The 21,614-nt window shown below is 34.9% G+C and overlaps 1 protein-coding gene across 1 annotated transcript in view; it reads left to right on the forward strand.

Moving 5' to 3' along the window:
* Positions 1-21,614, forward strand: part of LOC128210573 (1-phosphatidylinositol 4,5-bisphosphate phosphodiesterase epsilon-1-like) — a 181,789-nt gene that overhangs the window by 59,979 nt on the left and 100,196 nt on the right. The window contains exons 4-5 of the mRNA XM_052914925.1: positions 8,610-8,800; positions 14,574-15,278. Of these exons, the coding sequence (XP_052770885.1) occupies positions 8,610-8,800; positions 14,574-15,278 (896 nt within the window). The remainder of the gene's footprint in view (positions 1-8,609; positions 8,801-14,573; positions 15,279-21,614) is intronic.

Below are 21,614 nucleotides of genomic sequence, written 5' to 3' on the forward strand. Positions count from 1 at the left end.
CGTAGTTAACCTGTAAAGATTTCTGACATTGTAAAGTGTCCATATAGATCCGAGGTTGTTTTCGATGGAAAATGGCCGGGGAGTTCCGAATGCCCTGAAGAGAGACATTGGTCGGCAAAAAGAACTTTGAAGTTAACGTATAATAACATATGTTCTGTTCTGTTCTGTTCTGTTCTGTTGATCGGCGTGATTCAGTGTCACTTTGTGTTGCTTGCGTAGTAAAAACCGTGTGACTAACTCAATTGTCGTAATGCTAAATAGACCTATTCGATTATGTCAACGATGTAAATAAATGACTGATTTTAATTCATGTCCAAATAACGCTTTGGAGATACTTGTAATATATATTTAAATTAATAGAAAAAAACGGTATGATACTTCTCCTCCCTAAAACATTAAGTATTCCCCATGACGGTTGAAAACAACACGTGTATACGAACGCCGCCATCATGTACTCTTTTTAAAAGTCCCGTATTACGTCCAAGGTCATGTGTGTTGGATGAAGGCCGATGTGTTCCGACTGACTCTCCTGTCTATTCTTCTGAGTTAATCGAATTTATTGCGCAATAAACTTTAGATTGATTTGTATGGGGAATGGTGTGTCCCTGTTAAGTAATAAAATACAAAATGCTGAAGATATAGTCATGATTTGATGAACCCAGATGTAATCCATCAACATAAAAGTATTTTGCTAACAGAAGGGTGTTCCGTTTTATACGAATGAAAAGAAAAACAGTTAAAACTCCCTATGTCGAAGTCGTAGGGATCTCGGGAAATGATTGGAGATAACGAAAACTCGATATAACCGAAGTGCAAACAGTGTATAACTTAGCCGAAAAATCAAATAGAGTTCGACATAACCAGAGCATCGAGATAAGAGAGTTCGACATAACAAGTTTCGGCTGTATTGATGAATTACAGGCCTCATAATTTTATTCTGTCACATAACATGTATAAATAATATACCAAAATGTTTAATTTAATGCTATTTTTTTAAACTAGACACTTAACATTAATACCAGGTTAAAGCCTTAAATTGTCTTTAAAGAGACTGTACACCAGAATGGCAACAAAAAACGTGTTTTTTTTCTGTAACGAACCTCAGGACAATTATTTAATAAAATGTTTACTCTTTGATATCATAATTGTAAAAAAACATACCAAATATTTTTTAATGAAAAAATACAAAAAAAAAATGCGGAGTACAGTCCCTTTAATAGGTTGAGTGAGATTACGGACTTACGGACATATATACGTAGTTTACTATTAAATGTCATTAAACTAGACCCAGGTATGTTTATAGAGGAAATGTGATGACAAGATTTACAGGAGGTTAAAAAAATAGTACCACCATAAAGTATTCTAACGCTGAGCAACATTGGGAATTTAATGTCGTAATATTTTTTTCGCCAAGGAAACGAGAATACATTCTTGACAGTATCGATCGCATTTAACTTTACTGAATAAGAATAGAAAGTAAAGTAAGTACTAGTATAACTGATGTTTGTTTTCTTGCGAGTTTGTTTTTCTTTGCTTTGTAACAAGCTGTCTGCGATTCTAAGAAATACTAGACATATTCACTTGGCAAATCCCTTTTGGCCAATTTCAATGAAATGCCTGTCATTATGTATCATTTAAATTATATGTATTAGTGTTTACGCCTACGCCCCCAGTTATTGAAAGTATACACGAACGCTGCCGCGCAAATGTATAAACTCAGCCTGCCTCTGAGACAATGTGGTCAATACTGATGAAATAAAACTTATTTGAATATCAGTGATATCTTTGTATTATTTTCTTAGAAATAACTCATATTACGGTTTAAAAAGGTCTTGAACAAGAATGATAATTATCGATATTGCATTAGGTTTTATCTCTTGAGGGCAAATCGTTTCTCCCACCCCAGATAAGCAGATCCAAATATTTGGCTCTGTTGGAAATTCTTTTCTCCCACCCCAGAAAAGTAGATCCAAATATGTGGTCGTGCTGGAAAATCTTTTCTCCCACCCAAGATAAGTAGATCCAAATAGTTGGCCGTGCTGGAAATTCTAATCTTGCCGAAGGGCAAAGATAACAAAAGTACCCGTATGGAACTACTTTTTTCAATAACCACAAAAAAGTTCCAACGGAAAATACATTTTCAGTACTTTAGCAAGTCAAACTCAAGTCATTCAACCAATGTTTCCTCTGCAGAACAGCTCTACTCAATTATGGCTAATACTAAAATCGTCTAAAACTAAATTTTCCATCGAAACGTTTATTATAAAGACTGGTCAACTTGATGACCCCCTTAAATTCTGTATTTCTTATCTGCCTTAATCTGGTCGTGCGTCCAATAGATTGGTACTTGCTAAACTAGCTTATGTCTGAAAGAGATCACCGTTAGTCTGATAAGCTCCAAAGTTGGCAATGGCTCCAGTTTGTTTAAATTAAATGGAAGAAAAGGCATGGCCTTATGGTGAAGATCATCATTAAGAAGATTAAAAGTATTCTCCACGGCACTTGCGGAAATAGTTCGGCCGAAACCTCGTTTCCGCCAAAATAAACATTCGCGCGGGTTTGGATGAACCTATTTTACCCACTCTGCCATGGAAGATACATTCAATATTCTTTGCTGATTGTAACCACGAAACGTCACATGATAATTATGTTGGAAGTTGGAACTGTCAGCAAATGGAAGAACAAATTCACCCAGGGGAGGGTTTTACATGTTGTCGACTACTCAACGACTGAGTTATTTCAGCATTTATTTATAAATTAATCATTTCATGCCAAACGACACACTGACACGCAAAGCACAGGACACAGAAAGCCAACATTGTCTACCAATATCTAATGGGGTAATCGCTTCGGAATGGTTATTTGAAATTATGCGTGGTGCGTAATTGCTAGAACATATTGGTAAGACTTTTATGATGAAGAAAAACGAGCGAGCCTTTCTTTCATTAACATGTTACATATTATGTTCCGATTGGCTTAGATTATATTTTTTATTTAAATCAGGCGAGGAACAAAATTATAAGTCATGTCTGTAAAAATTGGTCGGTTTCAATTTGTAACGATTTAGCCTTGTGCCAGGGTAAGGCATCACGTGACATTGAAGCATGTATTTTAATGATGCAATCCTTGACCATAAATTCAACTTGAATTTTGTATAACGATCTAATGCTGAAATTTTGACCAAGGATTACATCATCAAAATACAAGCAAATCTAAAATATTTTACACGTGTAGAAGCAGAAAATAGTCGAGTCTTTTATAGGATCAGAAATGTTTTCATATATTTACTGTCAAAAAAGGTTATTTAGAAATTAACGTCACTTACTTGTTTGTTTACATCGGTTGTGGCTCGTGGTGACCCATGTGAGAACACCTTTGAAGTCACGTGATTTTTCACCCTGGGTACTTATTTAAGCCAGATTGGGAATTTCATTAGCCGGTAGAGCGTTGGGCTCTGAATCAGACAACCCGGGTTCGATTCCCGGGTGGACCAGGTCACTTCTGTTGTGATTGGTTATAAATTCATTTCTACGACCATTCGCACTGTACCACTGCCCCTGGCATGTACAGAAGTTGTCAGTTCCTTGCAGAGGTGAAGGCACCTAGTACTGGTTCTGCCCAGGATGGGTGTGCGGTGGTTGAACTGTCACTCTGGTACCCTTCGATGTGCTCACGCCGGAACCCGGAGTATAAACTACTAACACCACCTCATTAGCTGGTAAAGTAGGTTATAATCTTTAGTTCTTATGAAACAGAATAGCTATGACTGCATAAACTCAAAACGGTCATTTGTGTGACTCATATTTTAGACTGTTTAAAAAGAACCAGTTTGGATTACTAGTATTTCTGAGGGATTTAATCTTTTTCTTACAATAGCTTTACATTGCTCTATTTCCTATTGTAGTCTATGAAATTACTCCAGCAAAAGTAATTATGGAGTTACCGTATTTGTTTCCTGGCGGCCAAATCTTTATCTCTTTTGCTGATAATAACGCAGAAAGTATATTCACCGTATGATTTGTCTGTTCCTGAGACCATTTCCATAACTCAGTAGACAGTACGATGTGATTGCCCAACCCGAGGCTTACATGGTAATCCCCATCTCTAGATCTGTATCATGTACAGTGTGTGTATACAATGTGATAAATTACATCATATATGCTTAGTCGGAAAGCAATATTTTGCTTTAAATTAAGACTTAAAACAAAGATAACTTTTCTTTCACCACACCACTTTAAATTAAACTTCGTTTTTTACCTTTTTACCGGAGTTTGATGAGGTGATTAGTTTCATCAAACACTTCGACAAACCTTTTTCCAAAATCATGTTTTGACAGTGCTCCGTCAGACGGCCGTTTTGTGAAAAGGTTTGTCGAAATGTTTTCAGAAACTAAACTCTCAATCAAACTTTGGTAGAAGACCGAATGAGGGGCTCTGTAAGCGGCGTGCATTGCGCTGTTTCATTTGAAATGGTGAAGCAATAGTGAAGATATCTTTGTTTAAAGTCCTCATTGCTGCCTCCCGACTTTACATTTATAACACAAGTTGTTACGTGGTATACACACATAGATGATATGAATACACCAACTGACGATACGACATAACGAGTGAACTCGCTTAATTCCCCTTAAAGAGGTTAGACACTAGATGATCCAATACCTAGATAGTACATTACTTTACATGGTTCATAATGGTTTCCCAGTTTAAATCATATCTATTTATGAGAACAGATAAATACAGACGCTATTTTAAACTTTCTTGGATTTACTTGGTAGACACCCTAGTAAATCTTGATTGGGGAAAAATGCGCAGAAACTGCTAAAGATGCATGTGTCGTAAGCGATGTGATACATCAGTAAATAATATCCACTTTGTTGTACACAACGATGTCAAGTTTATTTAAGTTTTTGACAATTTAATTTTTTTTCTTGCAAATGTATCATCTGGCGTCTAGCCCCTTCAAGCGGAATTTGACTTAGTAAATATAATTGTTTTCGAATAATGGCCCGATAGCTCAGTGGTTAGCCGTTTCGCTTCGGATGCAGAAGGTCGCGGGGTCAATTTCGGTTATATCGAATTCTCGTTATAGCGAAGTATTTCCCGAGATTCGAACGATTTCGATACAGCGAGTTTTGACTGTTTTGCTGATAACTCGATTGTAACCGTGAATTTAATAGCTGAAAACGCACCAATTTTTTATGACTGGTGGGTCCTAAAAGATTTACAGTGATGAACTATAGCCTCATAAGGTAGAAATACCGTGTTTTCTACTCCCATCTTTCAAATTAAACACGGTATCCATCATTAGAACTATTTTTTCTATATATAGTCATCCTTTTCGGTAAATTTAAAACAATTGTATTAATTGCGGTACATCTTTTTTTTTGGAGTAAGAGTGCATCTTTTACTCTCTCTTTTACTCTAAATTGATTAGCATCGGACGTGACTTTACTCACGCGTCGATCAAAATTAGGTTAATCGAACTTCACCTATTAGCAAATTACAGAAATATCCAATATAAGCTTGTTCTCCAAAGGAGAGTTGAGCTGTTAGACCGAAAGTTCGCTATCCTTTCCATTCTCCGGCTGTGACTGATTCGATCGGAACACCTCGGCAAATTTCAATCGAAAACAACCTCGGTTGTATACCGCTGCATTACTAGAAGTAGCTCGTAAAATCAAAGATGCACTATTTTTCCCAAATTAGATTCAACACATTTAATACAATTGTTTTAATATACCAAACAGGATGAACACATGATGAAAACAATGATGCTTATGAAAGATACCGAGTTTAATTGAAAAGAAATGTGTAAAAAACACGGTATTGCTACCTTATGAGATCATATTAGATCGCCGTAAATCTTTTAGCTTTCACTAATATTTTTGCGTTTTCAGCTATTAAATACACGGTTATAATATTGTTAATAGTAATTAATATTTTCCATTAATGCATTATTCAGTAAGTAGTTGAGGGGGTATCAGTCAAAATGTATGTTTGTTATACACGTGTATGTATTGATTTTGAATAAGAGCGTCACTTTAATTATAGTCATAATAATTATTTGTAGTGTAATTTGTATCACTTAGTTCAAAATGAATCACAGCGAAGTGTATCATTGAAGTGTGTAATTGCATAAATAATTTAGATTCCCTGGTGCAAAGTCCTATGGTTTGTGATTGTTTAATTGAAATGACTATGCGGAATACTTGCAGCGTATTAAGATATAAAGAATTCTGTCATTGTAAATCGAGGTTATTTTTGATAGAAAACAGCCGAGGGGCTCTGATTTGTGAGTTATTTTATCATCTAATAAACTTAAGATTTATTTGTATGGGGAAGAATGTTTCCCAATACAGTAATAACATATACAGTGATCTAGTCTTTTGAATTGACGTCAGTGTTGCTGGAGATTTGTAGTTGCATTTCAAATTAGTATACGTGCTACTATAGATCAAGTTGTGAAACGTAGCCTGTGTAATAGTTCGATGACATGAGTTAAAACCTTAATTATTAAGAATGGGCGGAGTGAATGTAGCAAATGGACCCACCTTATTATTTCAATTTAAGTCATCTAACTGACTTAGAATACAACCTCATTGGCTTATACTTTAACAACGCAAAATCTGATGCAGGGAAGGTGTATCGGATGAGTGGCAGTGGGCGGACTTTAAACACCCGCGAAAGTTGAAATTCTTAATGATTAAGCCTAGTACTCATTGATGCCTATCTGCATTTTCATTGGCTGTAGACGTAGGTCGTATGCTAATTATTGCTAGGGAAGACATACTATTGCAAATATATCACATGAACTGCTTATAATTGAAAAAAAACACTTCCCGTGATTAACTTTTCATGCTATTGGTGTTTGCATTTTGGTCGGGCCAATGCCAACCTAGATTTTTTTTCAAAGTTTCTATTCAATAATTTCCGTAGATCAAATCAGACGAATGCGACAAAAGTAGTTTTATATAACCTATTTCGGTCAGTCTATTTTTCCACCAAGGCTTACTTGTTAAACTAGTCAGTAGTAAAAGTTGTGGGCCAATTACAATCGAGGATTTTTCAAATTTTCTGTTCATGAGTTTTGATTGGATCGGTTCAGACGAACCAATCAAAACTTATGAACAGATAATTTGAAAAATCCTCGATTGTCATTGGCCCACAATCATCAAAGTTAGTGTCCAATTATGACGATCTATTTCTTTTTGTAGATCGCCATATGGAACTCTAACTTATATATAGACTCTCATTGTGGATAATTAAAGGGGAAATATGATGTTTAATACAAGGTTTACTAGATATTTCCACCATAAATGGTGCCTACGTTCAGCAGCACGAGGACTTTTATATAATCATGTTGTAAAAGGTATATCGCCAAGGAAACGAGCCAGAGAAAGTTTATTTGTAGACAAACTTGACAGAATCGATCGTTGGTGTACTTTTCTAATTATGTTTATCTTAAGTACGAAGTTGTTTTCTTTTAACAATGTATGTGAGGCCATTGAATTATTAGACATTCGGGTCTCCCTACAGAAATTAGCGGTACTACGACAGCCTTTCTTTCTCACTATTTAAAGCTGTACTCTCAGAGATTGACCATTTTAACACCTTCTTTTTATTTTTTGTCTTGGAAAGAGCAACTTTTTGCATTAATATCTGCCAACCAATGATATTAGATTGCTGACAAAAAATCACATCATAGATTTTTATATTTCCGTTCGAAAATTAATGCATTATGGCTTAAACCGTTACTAACGGTTTAAAAAAAAAATGCATGAAACATCCATTTTTGAACTTAAAAATAAAAATCTACGATCTGATTTTTGGTCATCAGTCTTATATAACATTTTTAAATGGATTTTCCCAAAATTTGAAGACAAAACATATCAAACTTGTCAAAACATTCAATCTGTGAGAGTGCAGCTTTAATTACGAGAATAAACGCTGCTTCAGCGAAAAACCATTTTACCAACTGAACTTTTCAGGGGTGGGTTTTCTTGTCATTGATCGTTTTTTTTCGACGGTGGACAACGAGTCCCAAACAAGTACAAACTGTTGCCATTTATGACGTTATTTTAAAGCGAGGTATGCACACACTGTTGACGCTGGATATTAGTTACTGTTTATCTTTAAAGTCCAAGTATGTTTTATTGATGTTAACTTTCTTTTCAGTATGTACATGTTGTATATCCAAATGACTTCTCTTAACCTTTTTGACATTTTTAAACCCCAAGGATGATACAAATGAACTTGCAATCACAAAATGCAACAAACCGAAAGAATAATATAAATTTAGTGCGCACAGCGTCATCACAAAATTAACATATCAAATGATATTCTGAAGGCCAAACATTGTATGATGTCCAAATAAGTTGTATGCTACGGTGCTTGGCTGGTATTCAATATTGGTCTAAATTGTGTCTAAGAACGATGTAGCTTATCGGAATACTTGTTATTAGTACCTGACCAATAAATTGAACAAAGTCAATGATGCATGATAATAACTTTAACTTAAGTTAAATATTGAATACCACCCTTTGTCTCATTAGTTTCAATGGTTTTGTTTTATGTTACTATTGTCAATTCAACCTGCTGTTCTATTTTCAGACCGGTCGAGCCAGGAGGAGACAGAGCGTTCACTGCGAGCGCTGGTCAAGCTTGCCGCTAATCCAGAATGCGTCTCTTCGCTAGTCGAGGGCCTTGGGAACTACATGAAGCTCGTGTTAGCTCTCACCGAGCAAGCCGACTCGCCAAGCGTCGAGAAAGCTATCAGCCAGCTCTTCAACACAATCAACCAGGTATTGGGTGAATTATCTGCCCCTTCCAATGTGTTCATAAGTATACCATTATAACTATCCTTTTACCCCGTTTGTTTTCGTCTGACCATTTACTTCCATATCGAAATGGTAGTAAGTGAACTGGACTTAACCGTTCTATAATTTCCGTGCAGATAAATTACAACGCTATTCATGCATAATGCACGCTTTTTATTGGACCTTGTCCTTGACAAAATGGTATAAAACAGTTACGTCAACCACCGACCTAGTGATTAAAAATATACACTCGCGCTAAAGCGCCAAGCTGAAATCAATGTGTTGCTTAATACTTTTAAAATGTTTCAACTTCCTTATCAAAAAGTTTTACAAGACATACCTGACATAATTATGTTCATTTCTATAAAAAATATGGTTGAGACCAAAAGTGATCGTCACATAGCTTGGACACTAAAATATTGTCTTTCAGTCCTTTGATTTTGATTAACAAGTAATAATACGACATTTCAATACGATTCGAAGGATTTCACTTGAAAAGTATCAAAATAGTGAAACAGTCGATTGAAAGCCGTCCAATGAAAACACTTCTTACATTCAAGACATAAGCGAGTGCACGGTCAAGGTCAAAATTACAAGATGGTGATTGAAAGCCGTCCAATGAAAACACTTCTTACATTCGAGAAATAACCGAGTGCCCGGTCACAATTGCAAAATGGTGAATAAAAGCCGTAAAATGAAAACCCTTCTTGCATTCAAGACATAGTCGAGTACGCGGTCAAGGTCAAAATTGCAAGATGGATATTGAAAGTAAAAGTAGAAATATCGCTACGATTCGGATAAATACACATATTAATAATCGCATCCATAGGGTAGGGGTGCTATTTGAAGCTACTTAATGCATGCGCAATGGTTGCATGTCAGACAGTATTTAACGTGTTTTAGGGGAGACATTTTCGTAGTTGTCGAACCTATCCAATGTTTCGTAATTCGCATTTTCAGTGTTGAGTCTACGTATATCCTCTCATTATGTAAGAATAGTAGCAGGAACTGAAAAGTTATATTTTCTTGTCGCTCACATTTATGACAGTGTAAAATGTATAAGGTTTCGTCTGTTATATTAGAAAATATTTGACGTTGTTTTGGGCAATATGGTTTGTAGGATTTCTATATATGCTTATAATTCTTGCAATTAAATTCTGAGAATTGTATTGAAATGTCATGTTATTACTTTTTTAACAATATTTAAGGACTGACGGGTAATATTCAAGCTATGAGAGGATCACCTTCGGTTGTGACATTTCTTTAGAATTATACATAGGACTGTTTATTACTTATCGGGAAAAACACCTTAAAAGCCATCGAAGTATATTATACACAGCAGTTGCCAGTCTTGGGGTAGTATGTTATACTGGGCTGGTATTCAATACTTATCTTAAAAGGATCTGGATCTAAGAACGATGTAGCTAATCGGATTCCTGGATTTAAATAAGGGACCTATACAGTGAATTGATTTATGGATTGGTTTAAGATGCACATTGAATACCACCCCAACACGATATGGTCGAAAACTTGAAGGGGAATCGAGGCTTTAATACCTTTATAGTTAATTTATGAAATACAAATCGGTTCGTAGCGTGCTATCATCTAAAATGATCTATTAAGCAGACCATGTTTAGCTCAAATAATCACCATATTTCATTTGGCTTCATGGCGTGCGGTCTCTCACAAAAATGCAATCATATTTCTTAAATAAACGCCCTATTTCTGCTGCCTTCTCTCATTACAACGAATTATTGTCGATGTGTTATTGTTATAACTCAATAAATATTGCGTTTTTTTTCTAAAACAGAAATGAAAAACCGGGAAGTCAATGATGACCTATATGTATACGAACGGCATCGTTTTACTGTAATTCATATACGTAAAGCTAAAGTTCTGCACGGGTCTTGCAATTCTTAGCGTCTCTCTTCCAAGGAGACATCCTAACATGAATTATATTTTAATGATGTTCATGCAAAATCCACACAAGATTTAAGCAATGCGCTAATGTATTTGAAACAAATGATAAATCATGGGCAAAATATTGGTTTTCCCTTCCAGTGAATAAATATTTATTAATTTCAATCGTTTCAAGTCTTGGCATATTGTTCATGGATTGCTCACGGATTCAAGTAGTGACGTTTTTCTCACGAGAGCACGTATTGACGTAGTTCTCATGTGTTCACGTATTGGCATATTGCTCACGTTTAAATTGAGATGGTGTTATTAAACAAACGTGTTTTGGCAATTGACAATTCTTAGTGGAAGTAAGATCCGTTTAACGAATCTGGGACCTTGAATGCCTACAAACACAACATAACACGTCTATGACGGTAATATGTCAAGTTGGAAACATGTTGATGCTTCCATGTTTAAAACAATGACCATTCGACCACGCCCCAATCATTACGTACACAAATAAAAAGGTTTTATAATTATTTTAACTCCTACTCTTAACAATGCTATATACGTTTAAATGTGATTTAAACATCCGTAGTGGATATTTCCGCGAATAAAATATGAAAGATACGGCCCTTTTATAGATTCATTACATTTTGAACATGGTCAAAAAAATCAATAAACCATTAGATCACGTAAAAAATATAGAAGAAAAGCAGATGGTTAACAGTTTGTTTTTCATTGTCCCATGGTGTACATTTAATCCATTTGGCATGATCAATTCCTGCCATAAATTATATTGAATTAAAACGCACCGTTCATCGAATGTGCCGTCTGGCTTACACGGACGAAAACTCCGAACTTTTGTCCTGAAAGTGACACTCTTATTCAAAATCAATACATTCTCATGTATAACAAACATACATTTTGACTGATAAACATTTTAACTACTTACTTAATAATGCATTTATGGAAAATATTAATTACTGATTATAAGACGGTAACCGTGGTTTTAATAGCAAAAAGCGCAAAAAATATTAAATACCGTGTTTTATGGTCATTTCTTTCAAATTAAACTCGGTATCCTTCATAAGAACCGTTGTTTTCGACATTTATTCATCCTTTTTGGAATATTAAAACAATATTATTAATTGTGGTAAATTTTATTTGGGATAAGAGTGCATCTTTAAGGATATAAATTATATATAGCCAAAAGTCGGTACGCGTTAAGATACTTTTGAAATACAAACTACCCTTAATTCTCAATCAAAAAAGTATTTCTATTTTTTCAGAATTTTCCATAAAAAATAATTTCGCTCAAATGCATAATGTGACATTCTGTTTACAAATATTGCATAATACATCAACTATTTATCTCTTGTGCCGTGGGAAATTAGCGCTATGTCAATAGAAAGGAAATCGGAATTAATATTTATTCCTAACGGAGTCAGATACTCATACATCATTTCGCCGAGTGGATTGAATCGTTTCCCGTATTTGTACAGCATTTTTTATCAAAGTGTGGACTGAATCATTCGTCCTGTTTGCTCAGCATTTGTATCAACGCGCCGATTATTCGTTATTAATTCCATTTCAAGTATCAGTGTGTAAATAACATTTGAAATCAAGTGTGTCAGACGCTGGAATCATTTGTATAGTGCGTCTTACTGTAGGTTTAGTAACAGTTGTATGACGTGAAGTAAAATCATTAAGAATGCAAGGAGTGAGCGTTACGAACGAGCCCTTCTTAATCATAAATATAGTACTTCAGGCATCTTTACCGACTTAGAATACTCATTGGTTGACACATTGTCAACGCTTAAACTGACACAGTGTGTGTGTATCGGAAGGGTGTCAATAGCTTGTCATTTAAACACCCGCGAAAGTTGAAATTCTGAATGATTAAGCCTAGTACTATCTGATATTTAATTGATTGAAATATTGGTTGTCAGCTGAGTTTAAGTCGAGAAGGCATTGGCTTGAGATATAGCTACCACAACTAGATTTGTATGCCTAAATATTTTACAAAAATACCTAAGTCTACCTTTATTTCAATCTCTTTCGCATACAACCTACATTTTCAGCCAGTGACAGTGCAGATAGGAAATCATTCGAGTACTATCAAATCACTTGACGTCATTCAAAAAGTTAATATTTTTTTCACTTTTTATTTTTTTATATATTTTTTTTTAAAACAACGTTATATAATGCGACTTAAAAACTTATTTTCATTTCATGGTAACAAAGAACCTCTTTGCTTGTGAAGGGAGATCACTCCGTAAACTATTGCGATGTCGTAATACTTTCCGACGACCTATTTCCTTATCTAAACAAATCGTTCAGGAATTGTTCCATTATAAATGACTTTGCTGTTCAGGGATTGTTCCATTTTAAATGACTTTGCTTCTCTTGTGAAGGAGACATTAAAAACAAGCGATGCACTGACAGCTTTTAATATTTAACTTGAAATACTTCAATCAGCACTATTCCTTAGATAATCGTATTATTGTCGTGTTATTTGCTGCATTCAAACAAGTTTTCTGAATGAATCCATTGACACGTTCAAATAAATACCGTGAGAAATCTCATGAAAGCCATTATAGAGTACTATAATCCGAGTATTTCTGGGAACTAAAGGCTGTGTTGTTTCGTTTTATGCGGGTCTCTTAAATAAAATTCTCGTTTAGTGTCCTTGCTATTATTTTGTCTCTTAATAGCTTTGACAGTATGTTTCACTACTAAATTTGACAACAGAGTGTAAATAAATTTGTAATGGCGTTCAAATTTTTTGAAAAGTATATTAGTGACGGCCTTGACGCGCTGACTGAATGATTCCCATGAGTTCCCCAAGAAAAGCATTCACTGTCATTTTCGTTTACTTAAATATGTTTCCTCTAACCAAAGAGGATTGTTCTTGCAAACATTTCAATATTGGCAGCCAAATCGTAAAAGTGGCACTCTTACTCAGAATCAGTATACATGTATAACAAAAAAATTATATATTTTGAGTGATAAACTCTAACTTCTTACTAAATAATGCATTTATGGAAAATATTTATAACTGATATCAAGATTTTAGCCGTGTTTTTAGTAACTGAAAACGCAAAAATATTAAATTATTAGTGAGTGCTCAAATGTTTAATGTGACCAACTATCGTCTCATAAGGTAGAAATACCGTGTTTTCTGCATCTTTCTTTCAAATTCAATATGGTGTTCTTCATATGAACAATTGGATTCATCCTGTTTGGTATATTAAAAACAAATGTATTAATTTTGATATAATTTATTTGGGATTATGTTTGCATCTTTAAGGTACGTCTTTCCTTTCTCATAACTTTCACGAACCCAATCGGCATTGGTTTCCGTGTCGCAGCAATAACAGCTGGAAAGCGTCCACTATCAACCATGATGGGTTGAATTTATTTTTAAATGATTTGACAATGACGTCACAAAATTATGTTGCCAATTAAATCAGCATCTCTCTTAAAACGATTGAAAAAAGAGGATTTGTCGTGTGAAAATTCAAACCTTGGTTCTGCATTACTGGTAAATGTTTTTTGTGATCGGTAGAGTGATTTATATTTAGTGGTCAACATGATATTTTGTCCAATGAGAAGGCAGTATCCTTCAAATTTTCCAATACATTGATTTCAGTAAATCAGAAGAAGCGATGGGTACAAACAGTGTTAGTGTTTAGTTTACACAATATTATGTAGACCACAAAAAAGTTTAAAATTGTTAGTACGAAATTACAGAAAAAATGGCAATGTTACTGCGTACATACTCACAAGCTTAAAACATAATGTAATAACAAAATTAAACAAACAAGTTTCAACTACATGATTCAAATATTTTCAGACAATATTCGAGCAGTTAAAGAGCACCAAACTTCCAGAGGACAGGCTTGACAACTTTTACGACCTCTCCCGGCTGCTTAACATCGGATTTGAGCTACTTAAAGGGAAGCAAAGTCTCCATTTCACGGCGTTATGTACTATAAATAGAATAATAGACCTCTGTATAGTGTTCAAGAACTACGAAGTGGCAGGATTAACCAAAAACTCTGAGCACGTGTCTAATAATGATCTCTATCGGGGCTCAAGTCCAAAACGGAAATGCAGTCAAGCTAATTCGGACGAAAATTCCGCACTTAATCGCCATTTCTCGCTCACAAAGCGTGAGCGGCGGATGAGCCACGACGCGCATTCCAAGGGCGAGTCTCACGAGCGACATACGGGCGATGAACGAGAGGACTCGCGCTCTAGTAATACCTCTAACACGACCCAGGTCCACCGAACGCCGCTTGAGATCCTCACCTCCTGCGACCCCTCACACATCCTCAGTATTTTACATAACAATATAACCATGCACAAGCGAATCATCGGCACGCGACAGAAGTGCACGCCCAGCACGCGTACCCGCACGTGCACGCACCACTGCCTCCAGATCCTGAGCGCGCGCATCTTGGTCGTCATGTGTCATGGACCCAGCGTCCGCCACAAGCTCGTCAGCGACGGACATGCCAAAACGTTGGTAGAGGCACTCGACCCGAACCACGATCCGGTATTTATCTTATGTTATCTTAACTCCAACGCTTTTCTTAATTGTAAAGATATTTTCTATGAACGGCTGATGCGTTGTCCGCATCTGTAGTCCACTTCCATATGCACGAAAACATGTTTATTTAATGTTTCGTTTAAGAAAACAATCAAGCAAAAAACAACACCACATGAACCCGTAGATGGTTTAAGGTGGTTTCATTTTCGTTACTTATTAAAGAAATTTGCTTGATAATAAAATTTTCAATGTATGCACAGACAACACACACGCATTTATGGAAAAACGTCTCACCAGAAACGGTCACAAATGCTTATCAGTTATCGTCACCCGTTCATGGAAAACTTGCTTTAGCCTTGGGTGATATTCAATATTCAACATAAGTTAGAATTATGGTCACACATCATTGACTTCATTCACTCTATTGGTCAGGTATTAATAACATGTAATCCGATTAGCTACATCGTTCTCAGACTCAATTAAGATCAATATTGAATACCAGCCCTGGTTAGAATTGTGAAATGATCGTCGATTAAATTTTACGATTATTTTTTTCCAAAATAAAGTTCTTGAATAATATGACAACATGTAGTTCCATATTAAGTGTAAATTGAGAAAAACTTAAACCCAGCCATCCATGAAAAGCTTTACATAACTTGAAGGTCAAAAGCAATATAAGTTGTTATTTTAACCGTTAAGCCTTGAAAATGACATCCATGATACTGTCCGCCTGGTAACTTGTCTGGTTACTTGTCCTCTATCTAGGCTTGCTGTAATTGCGGTAGTAATTCTTGGTCATTTATATTTAACGAAGGCCGTCTGGCTTTGACGTTTCTCTGATGTCACATGACAGGATAATCTATTACTGGTCACCATACTTTGCAAGGTTCATTGTCTGTAACAGCAGATCAATGACATTCTAGATCAAGGGCTTTCTATTTCCGCAACATAGTTCCCGAGACTGCGAGAGTTTAAAATATTTTAAACAATTAGACGTAAAAAATCTTAAATCGTGTGCCATTTTCGAGTGAACATGTTAAATTTTGAACATTTCGCAATTTGTTGTGTTTTTTTTTTTACAATTGTGATTTACCCTGATTACCAGAACATCGAGATAACAGAGTTCGACATTGCGAGTTACGATTGTGCGTAAAAGATGAAAAACGTCTGCCAGCATAGGTCAGACATAAAACATTCTCGGCTCTTTAACCTTCTGCTAGTACATGCATGGTTTCTCAGATGTCGTATGATGTCGGGAAAAAGTTCACATTTTTTTATTAATCTAGACATAAGTCAGTACATATCTTTGTATCTACATCAACTATGAAATTAAAGTCGAGTGTCGAAGACGTTTTGGAAGACAAGCACCATTGAAAGTATCACTTTTCTTTTTCTTTCTGACATTTCATTTTTGTATTAGAATAATGCCATATTCTGTTTGAGTCCCAATTCTACACAAAGAATGGAAATTTAAATCAAATGAATTGTCATGTTCAAGACGCCACGCATCATTTTTACATTTTAATGCAATTGTGTCCCACTTTCGATATTGATTTTTGCCATGCTGCAGTCTGCTAAGATGATCATCCTAAAAATTATTCGTTGCGCTATTGTCGACGCTATGTCGAGTATTGGTCTGCTCGGTTCATCAAGTACGTTATAACTAAATGCCAAGTGCCCGGATGTGGTCCAGAATGCACGCTCTATATTAAAGATCAAGAACGCTACTTCGGATATTTTGTTTACGTCTGGGAAATACACATTATTCATAGTTGATTAACTTTGAATTCAGTCGAATACCTGTAATCATAGACATGTTTTTCATGAATATCTCAGAGGTTTCTGCTGAACTTCTTCCGGTCTGATGCAACATGGGTTACTTGATTAAAATAGCAGTGTCTTACTTTAAAGTAAGTGAGTTTTCATAGAAAAAAAAATGTGACAAACCGTTTTTATTGTTTGAATCAATTGCATTTTGACGAAATGTAGATTGTCATGTACGTGAAACATTAAAAATAGTCTTTGTTACAATTCTTAAGTGTGGATTTATTACATGTACAATAAAATAGCGAAATTAGTAGTAAATAACCTAAGCCGTGGTATGTTCAGGAATTACGATGATATACATTGAGGCATAGATCGAGTATTTTTTTTAATTTTGTCTGCGGTTCATTAGCAATCTGCACTTTCTTTTGTTATGGTTTGTGCAATAGGTATCATAGTGAAGTGTTTAAACATGTGCTGTATCTTTGAACGATGTACAATCGATCGAATTGTTTTAATTTCGTCTGCGGTTTCCGTAATTGTCTGCAATTCCTAGATCCTCATGTTTTGTCCAATAAGCATCGCGTGCTGCAGTTCAAACACGAACGATATAGAATCGACCACATTTTAATAATTTCGTCAGCGGTTTCAGTAATTGGGTGCATTTCCTTGTTCTTCGTGGTTTGCAATATATGAATAGGATCCTTCTGTAAAATATGCTTTATCTATAGAAAGGTAGGCATTGCTATTTTAATCACAATAACAGTTATACAATTAGAGCTTATTTAATTGATTTAATTAACTTTCTTACCAACTCCTCCCCTGTTTGAACAATTGCTACAAAAATGTTAAAGTCCTATTCATTGCACGTCAATAGATAGTCTTCCTCATAGGCATGGTAATGTCAACACCAGCCTTTGCAATTAATTTTAACCTGGTAATGTCAGCCTGTTGGAATCTTAACCTTGTATAGTCAACCCGTTATTAGGAATATTAACCTGGTATTGTCAACTTGGTTTTTGGAATCTTAACCTGGTTTTGCCAACAACAGTTTTTGCAAATGAATACCTGGTTATCGAACCGGTTTTGTGAATCTTAACCTGGAAATGTAAAAACGTAAAGATCTTCTTTTTATTTAACTCCATGATTTTTTTAGATATAACCTATAAAGCCTGACAAAACATAACAAGCGTTTGAACCAAAAGATGTTTTGTTATAAGAACACAATTGATTGGATATCAAAGAAAATGTTCTAGACTGCACGGTATTCTATATTTAGTCGTTAGACTCAGACAATGCAGAAAGTAGGTTAAACATGCTTCAGGTATTATTTTTTATGTTGGTGACTTCTTTGTTCTTATACTCGTGCAAATATATTCGAAGTATCTTAGTTGTCCTGGAAAACGCCTGATACAGCTTCATTAAGTAGGACATAACTCGAAATATCTTATTGATTTTTTTACATCTGAGCTTCTCACGTAAGTACGAGACATCTTGGAGGTTTTGAAGACAGGGAAGAAACATATCTCTTTCTCGGCTAACATTTGGTTTTGGTTTGTATTCTATATTGGTCTTAATTGAATCTTAAAACGATGTAGCTAATCAGATAACCGGTTATTAATGATAATTGCTGACCTTTTGAGTGAATGAAATCAATGATGTATGGCCATCAGATTAATTAAGTTGCAGTCTAATATCAACCTAGATTCTGTTTTCTTCCCGAACATACACAAGTAAGGAACATTTTTGTTAAACAAATTGTCCTGTAACAGACGGCACGCAGCATCTGTACGTTTGTTAGGCATTTTTCCAATCTCCGATATTGACATGCAGCAGTTTGCTATGGTGATCCCTGTTATCATTTTGCTATTGTCGACACTATGTCGAGCAATGCTCGGTCATATCCGTGATTTGTTCAGGATATACGAAAAATGACATTGATGAATCGATAAATTAGTTAATAATTTCCTCTAAGGATATAGCTGTTATCAATTGTCTGCATTTCGTTGTTATATTTTGGTTTTTGCAATTGGCATCGCTTTGTAAATAAAGTTTATATGGGTCATACATTGCCATTCACTTCTGTTGTAATGATATTACTGCTGATAGTATCGCCCTCATTGGCTTCAATGAAAACTTTTAAAGTTAAAACAAACCTGAAAATTGTCATTTATTAGGCAGATTGTTAAAGCTTAAAAATTGTTAACTGCAATGTTGTTAACTAATAAACTATTTTACAATATGGTCATAACTTTAAATAAAGGTCTTATAGTTGAAACAGTTGTCTCGACCTTGTTCGAAATATTGTAGATAACAAATGTGACATAAATGTTCTATGGAGTTCAAAGTTAACAATAAAGACGTCAACGACGATGTCATCTTTAAATTTCTTTACAATCGGCCCATTACATGTATGTGCAGAATTATTTTGAAATATATTGCGCAGAGCAATGATATATTCACAAGTATAAAATCTGACACATAGGTAGTAAACATGTCAGAAGACTAATTTTAATATTCAAACAATTATGCGTTATCAATAGGAAAAAGATTCTTTATGACTATTTATTCAGAAAAATGTTTACGTAATTCATATAGACCAAAGATATGTTTGGAACCAGACACTTAAGTTGTTATACGTAAAACTCCAGTAAATTACCCTTATGTGTCGAACATTAACGAAACAATATTTCAAAACCAGCCTTCACATTGATTCTAAATGCGAAAACGAAATATATCGTTAACACATGTTCTCACATTACGTATGAAAAAAGAACATAATTCAAAACTGTGGTTACATTCGGATTCACATAATTATTTGACTTTTGCAGAGAAATACTGATGCATACCAATAAAAAAAACACCAACGTATAAACCACGTAGCACATTGTGCGTTTTTACATGTCTGATGACGACGATATGTGAGATAGATTACATAACTACGTGTGTGCCTTCACTGTGACTCTACTTAGCCCGACCTCATTCGCTTCAATAGCATACTTCAATGCCATTAGTCTCTACGCGTGGCGACTAAGTTGATTAAACTAACAATTGCGGCTCATCAAAGATTATTTCAGTGATTGAGTTATCTTGCTCTATTTCAGCAACCGCTCAAATGCCGTCATTTTCAATTATAAAAGTGATATTAAAAATAAAAGAGATATTAAAATGAGGTCGGTTATTCTAAATTGTGTTAAAATTATTAACGTTATTATCGTCATCGTCGTTTACTTTAGAATTCTTTACTGCTCTGAAAGTTTAATTGATACACCTTTGATCTCCATGATTTTTAACAAGATATTTGAGACAACTATACTTTTTTTGGAATCTTTACCTGATAATGTCAACCTGATTGGTCAAATTCAAAAAAGATGCCCTGTTCGCTGTTTTGTAAGTAATTATAAGGGTTGCTTCTGTTGTACGTCTTCATTGTTAGTAAGCTAAAAACGTAAAGATCTTCTTTTCTTTTAACTCCATGATTTTTTTTAGATATAACCTATAAAGCCTGACAAAACATAACAAGCGTGTGAACCAAAAGATGTTTTGTTATAAGAACACAATTGATTGGATATCAAAGAAAATGTTCTAGACTGCACGGTATTCTTTATTTAGTCGTTAGGCTCAGATAATGCAGAAAGTAGGTTAAACATGCTTCAGGTATTATTTTTTATGTTGGTGACTTCTTTGTTCTTATACTTGTGCAAATATATTCGAAGTATCTTAGTTGTCCTGAAAAACGCATAATACAGCTTCATTAAGTAGGACATAACTCGAAATATCTTATTGATTTTTTTTACATCTGAGCTTCTCACGTAAGTACGAGACATCTTGGAGGTTTTGAAGACATGGAAGAAATATATCTCTTTCTCGGCTAACATTTGGTTTTGGTTTGTATTCTATATTGGTCTTAATTGAATCTTAGGTGTCGAACATTAACGAAACAATATTTCAAAACCAGCCTTCACATTGATTCTAAATGCGAAAACGAAATATATCGTTAACACATGTTCTCACATTACGTATGAAAAAAGAACATAATTTAAAACTGTGGTTACATTCGGATTCACATAATTATTTGACTTTTACAGAGAAATCCTGATGCATACCAATAAAAAAAACACCAACGTATAAACCACGTAGCACATTGTGCGTTTTTACATGTCTGATGACGACGATATGTGAGATAGATTACATAACTACGTGTGTGCCTTCACTGTGACTCTACTTAGCCCGACCTCATTCGCTTCAATAGCATACTTCAATGCCATTAGTCTCTACGCGTGGCGACTAAGTTGATTAAACTAACAATTGCGGCTCATCAAAGATTATTTCAGTGATTGAGTTATCTTGCTCTATTTCAGCAACCGCTCATATGCCGTCATTTTCAATTATAAAAGAGATATTAAAAATAAAAGAGATATTAAAATGAGGTCGGTTATTCTAAATTGTGTTAAAATTATTAACGTTATTATCGTCATCGTCGTTTACTTTAGAATTCTTTACTGCTCTGAAAGTTTAATTGATACACCTTTGATCTCCATGATTTTTAACAAGATATTTGAGACAACTATACTTTTT

Source organism: Mya arenaria, chromosome 12, assembly GCF_026914265.1.
Source record: "Mya arenaria isolate MELC-2E11 chromosome 12, ASM2691426v1".
Taxonomy (NCBI): domain Eukaryota; kingdom Metazoa; phylum Mollusca; class Bivalvia; order Myida; family Myidae; genus Mya; species Mya arenaria.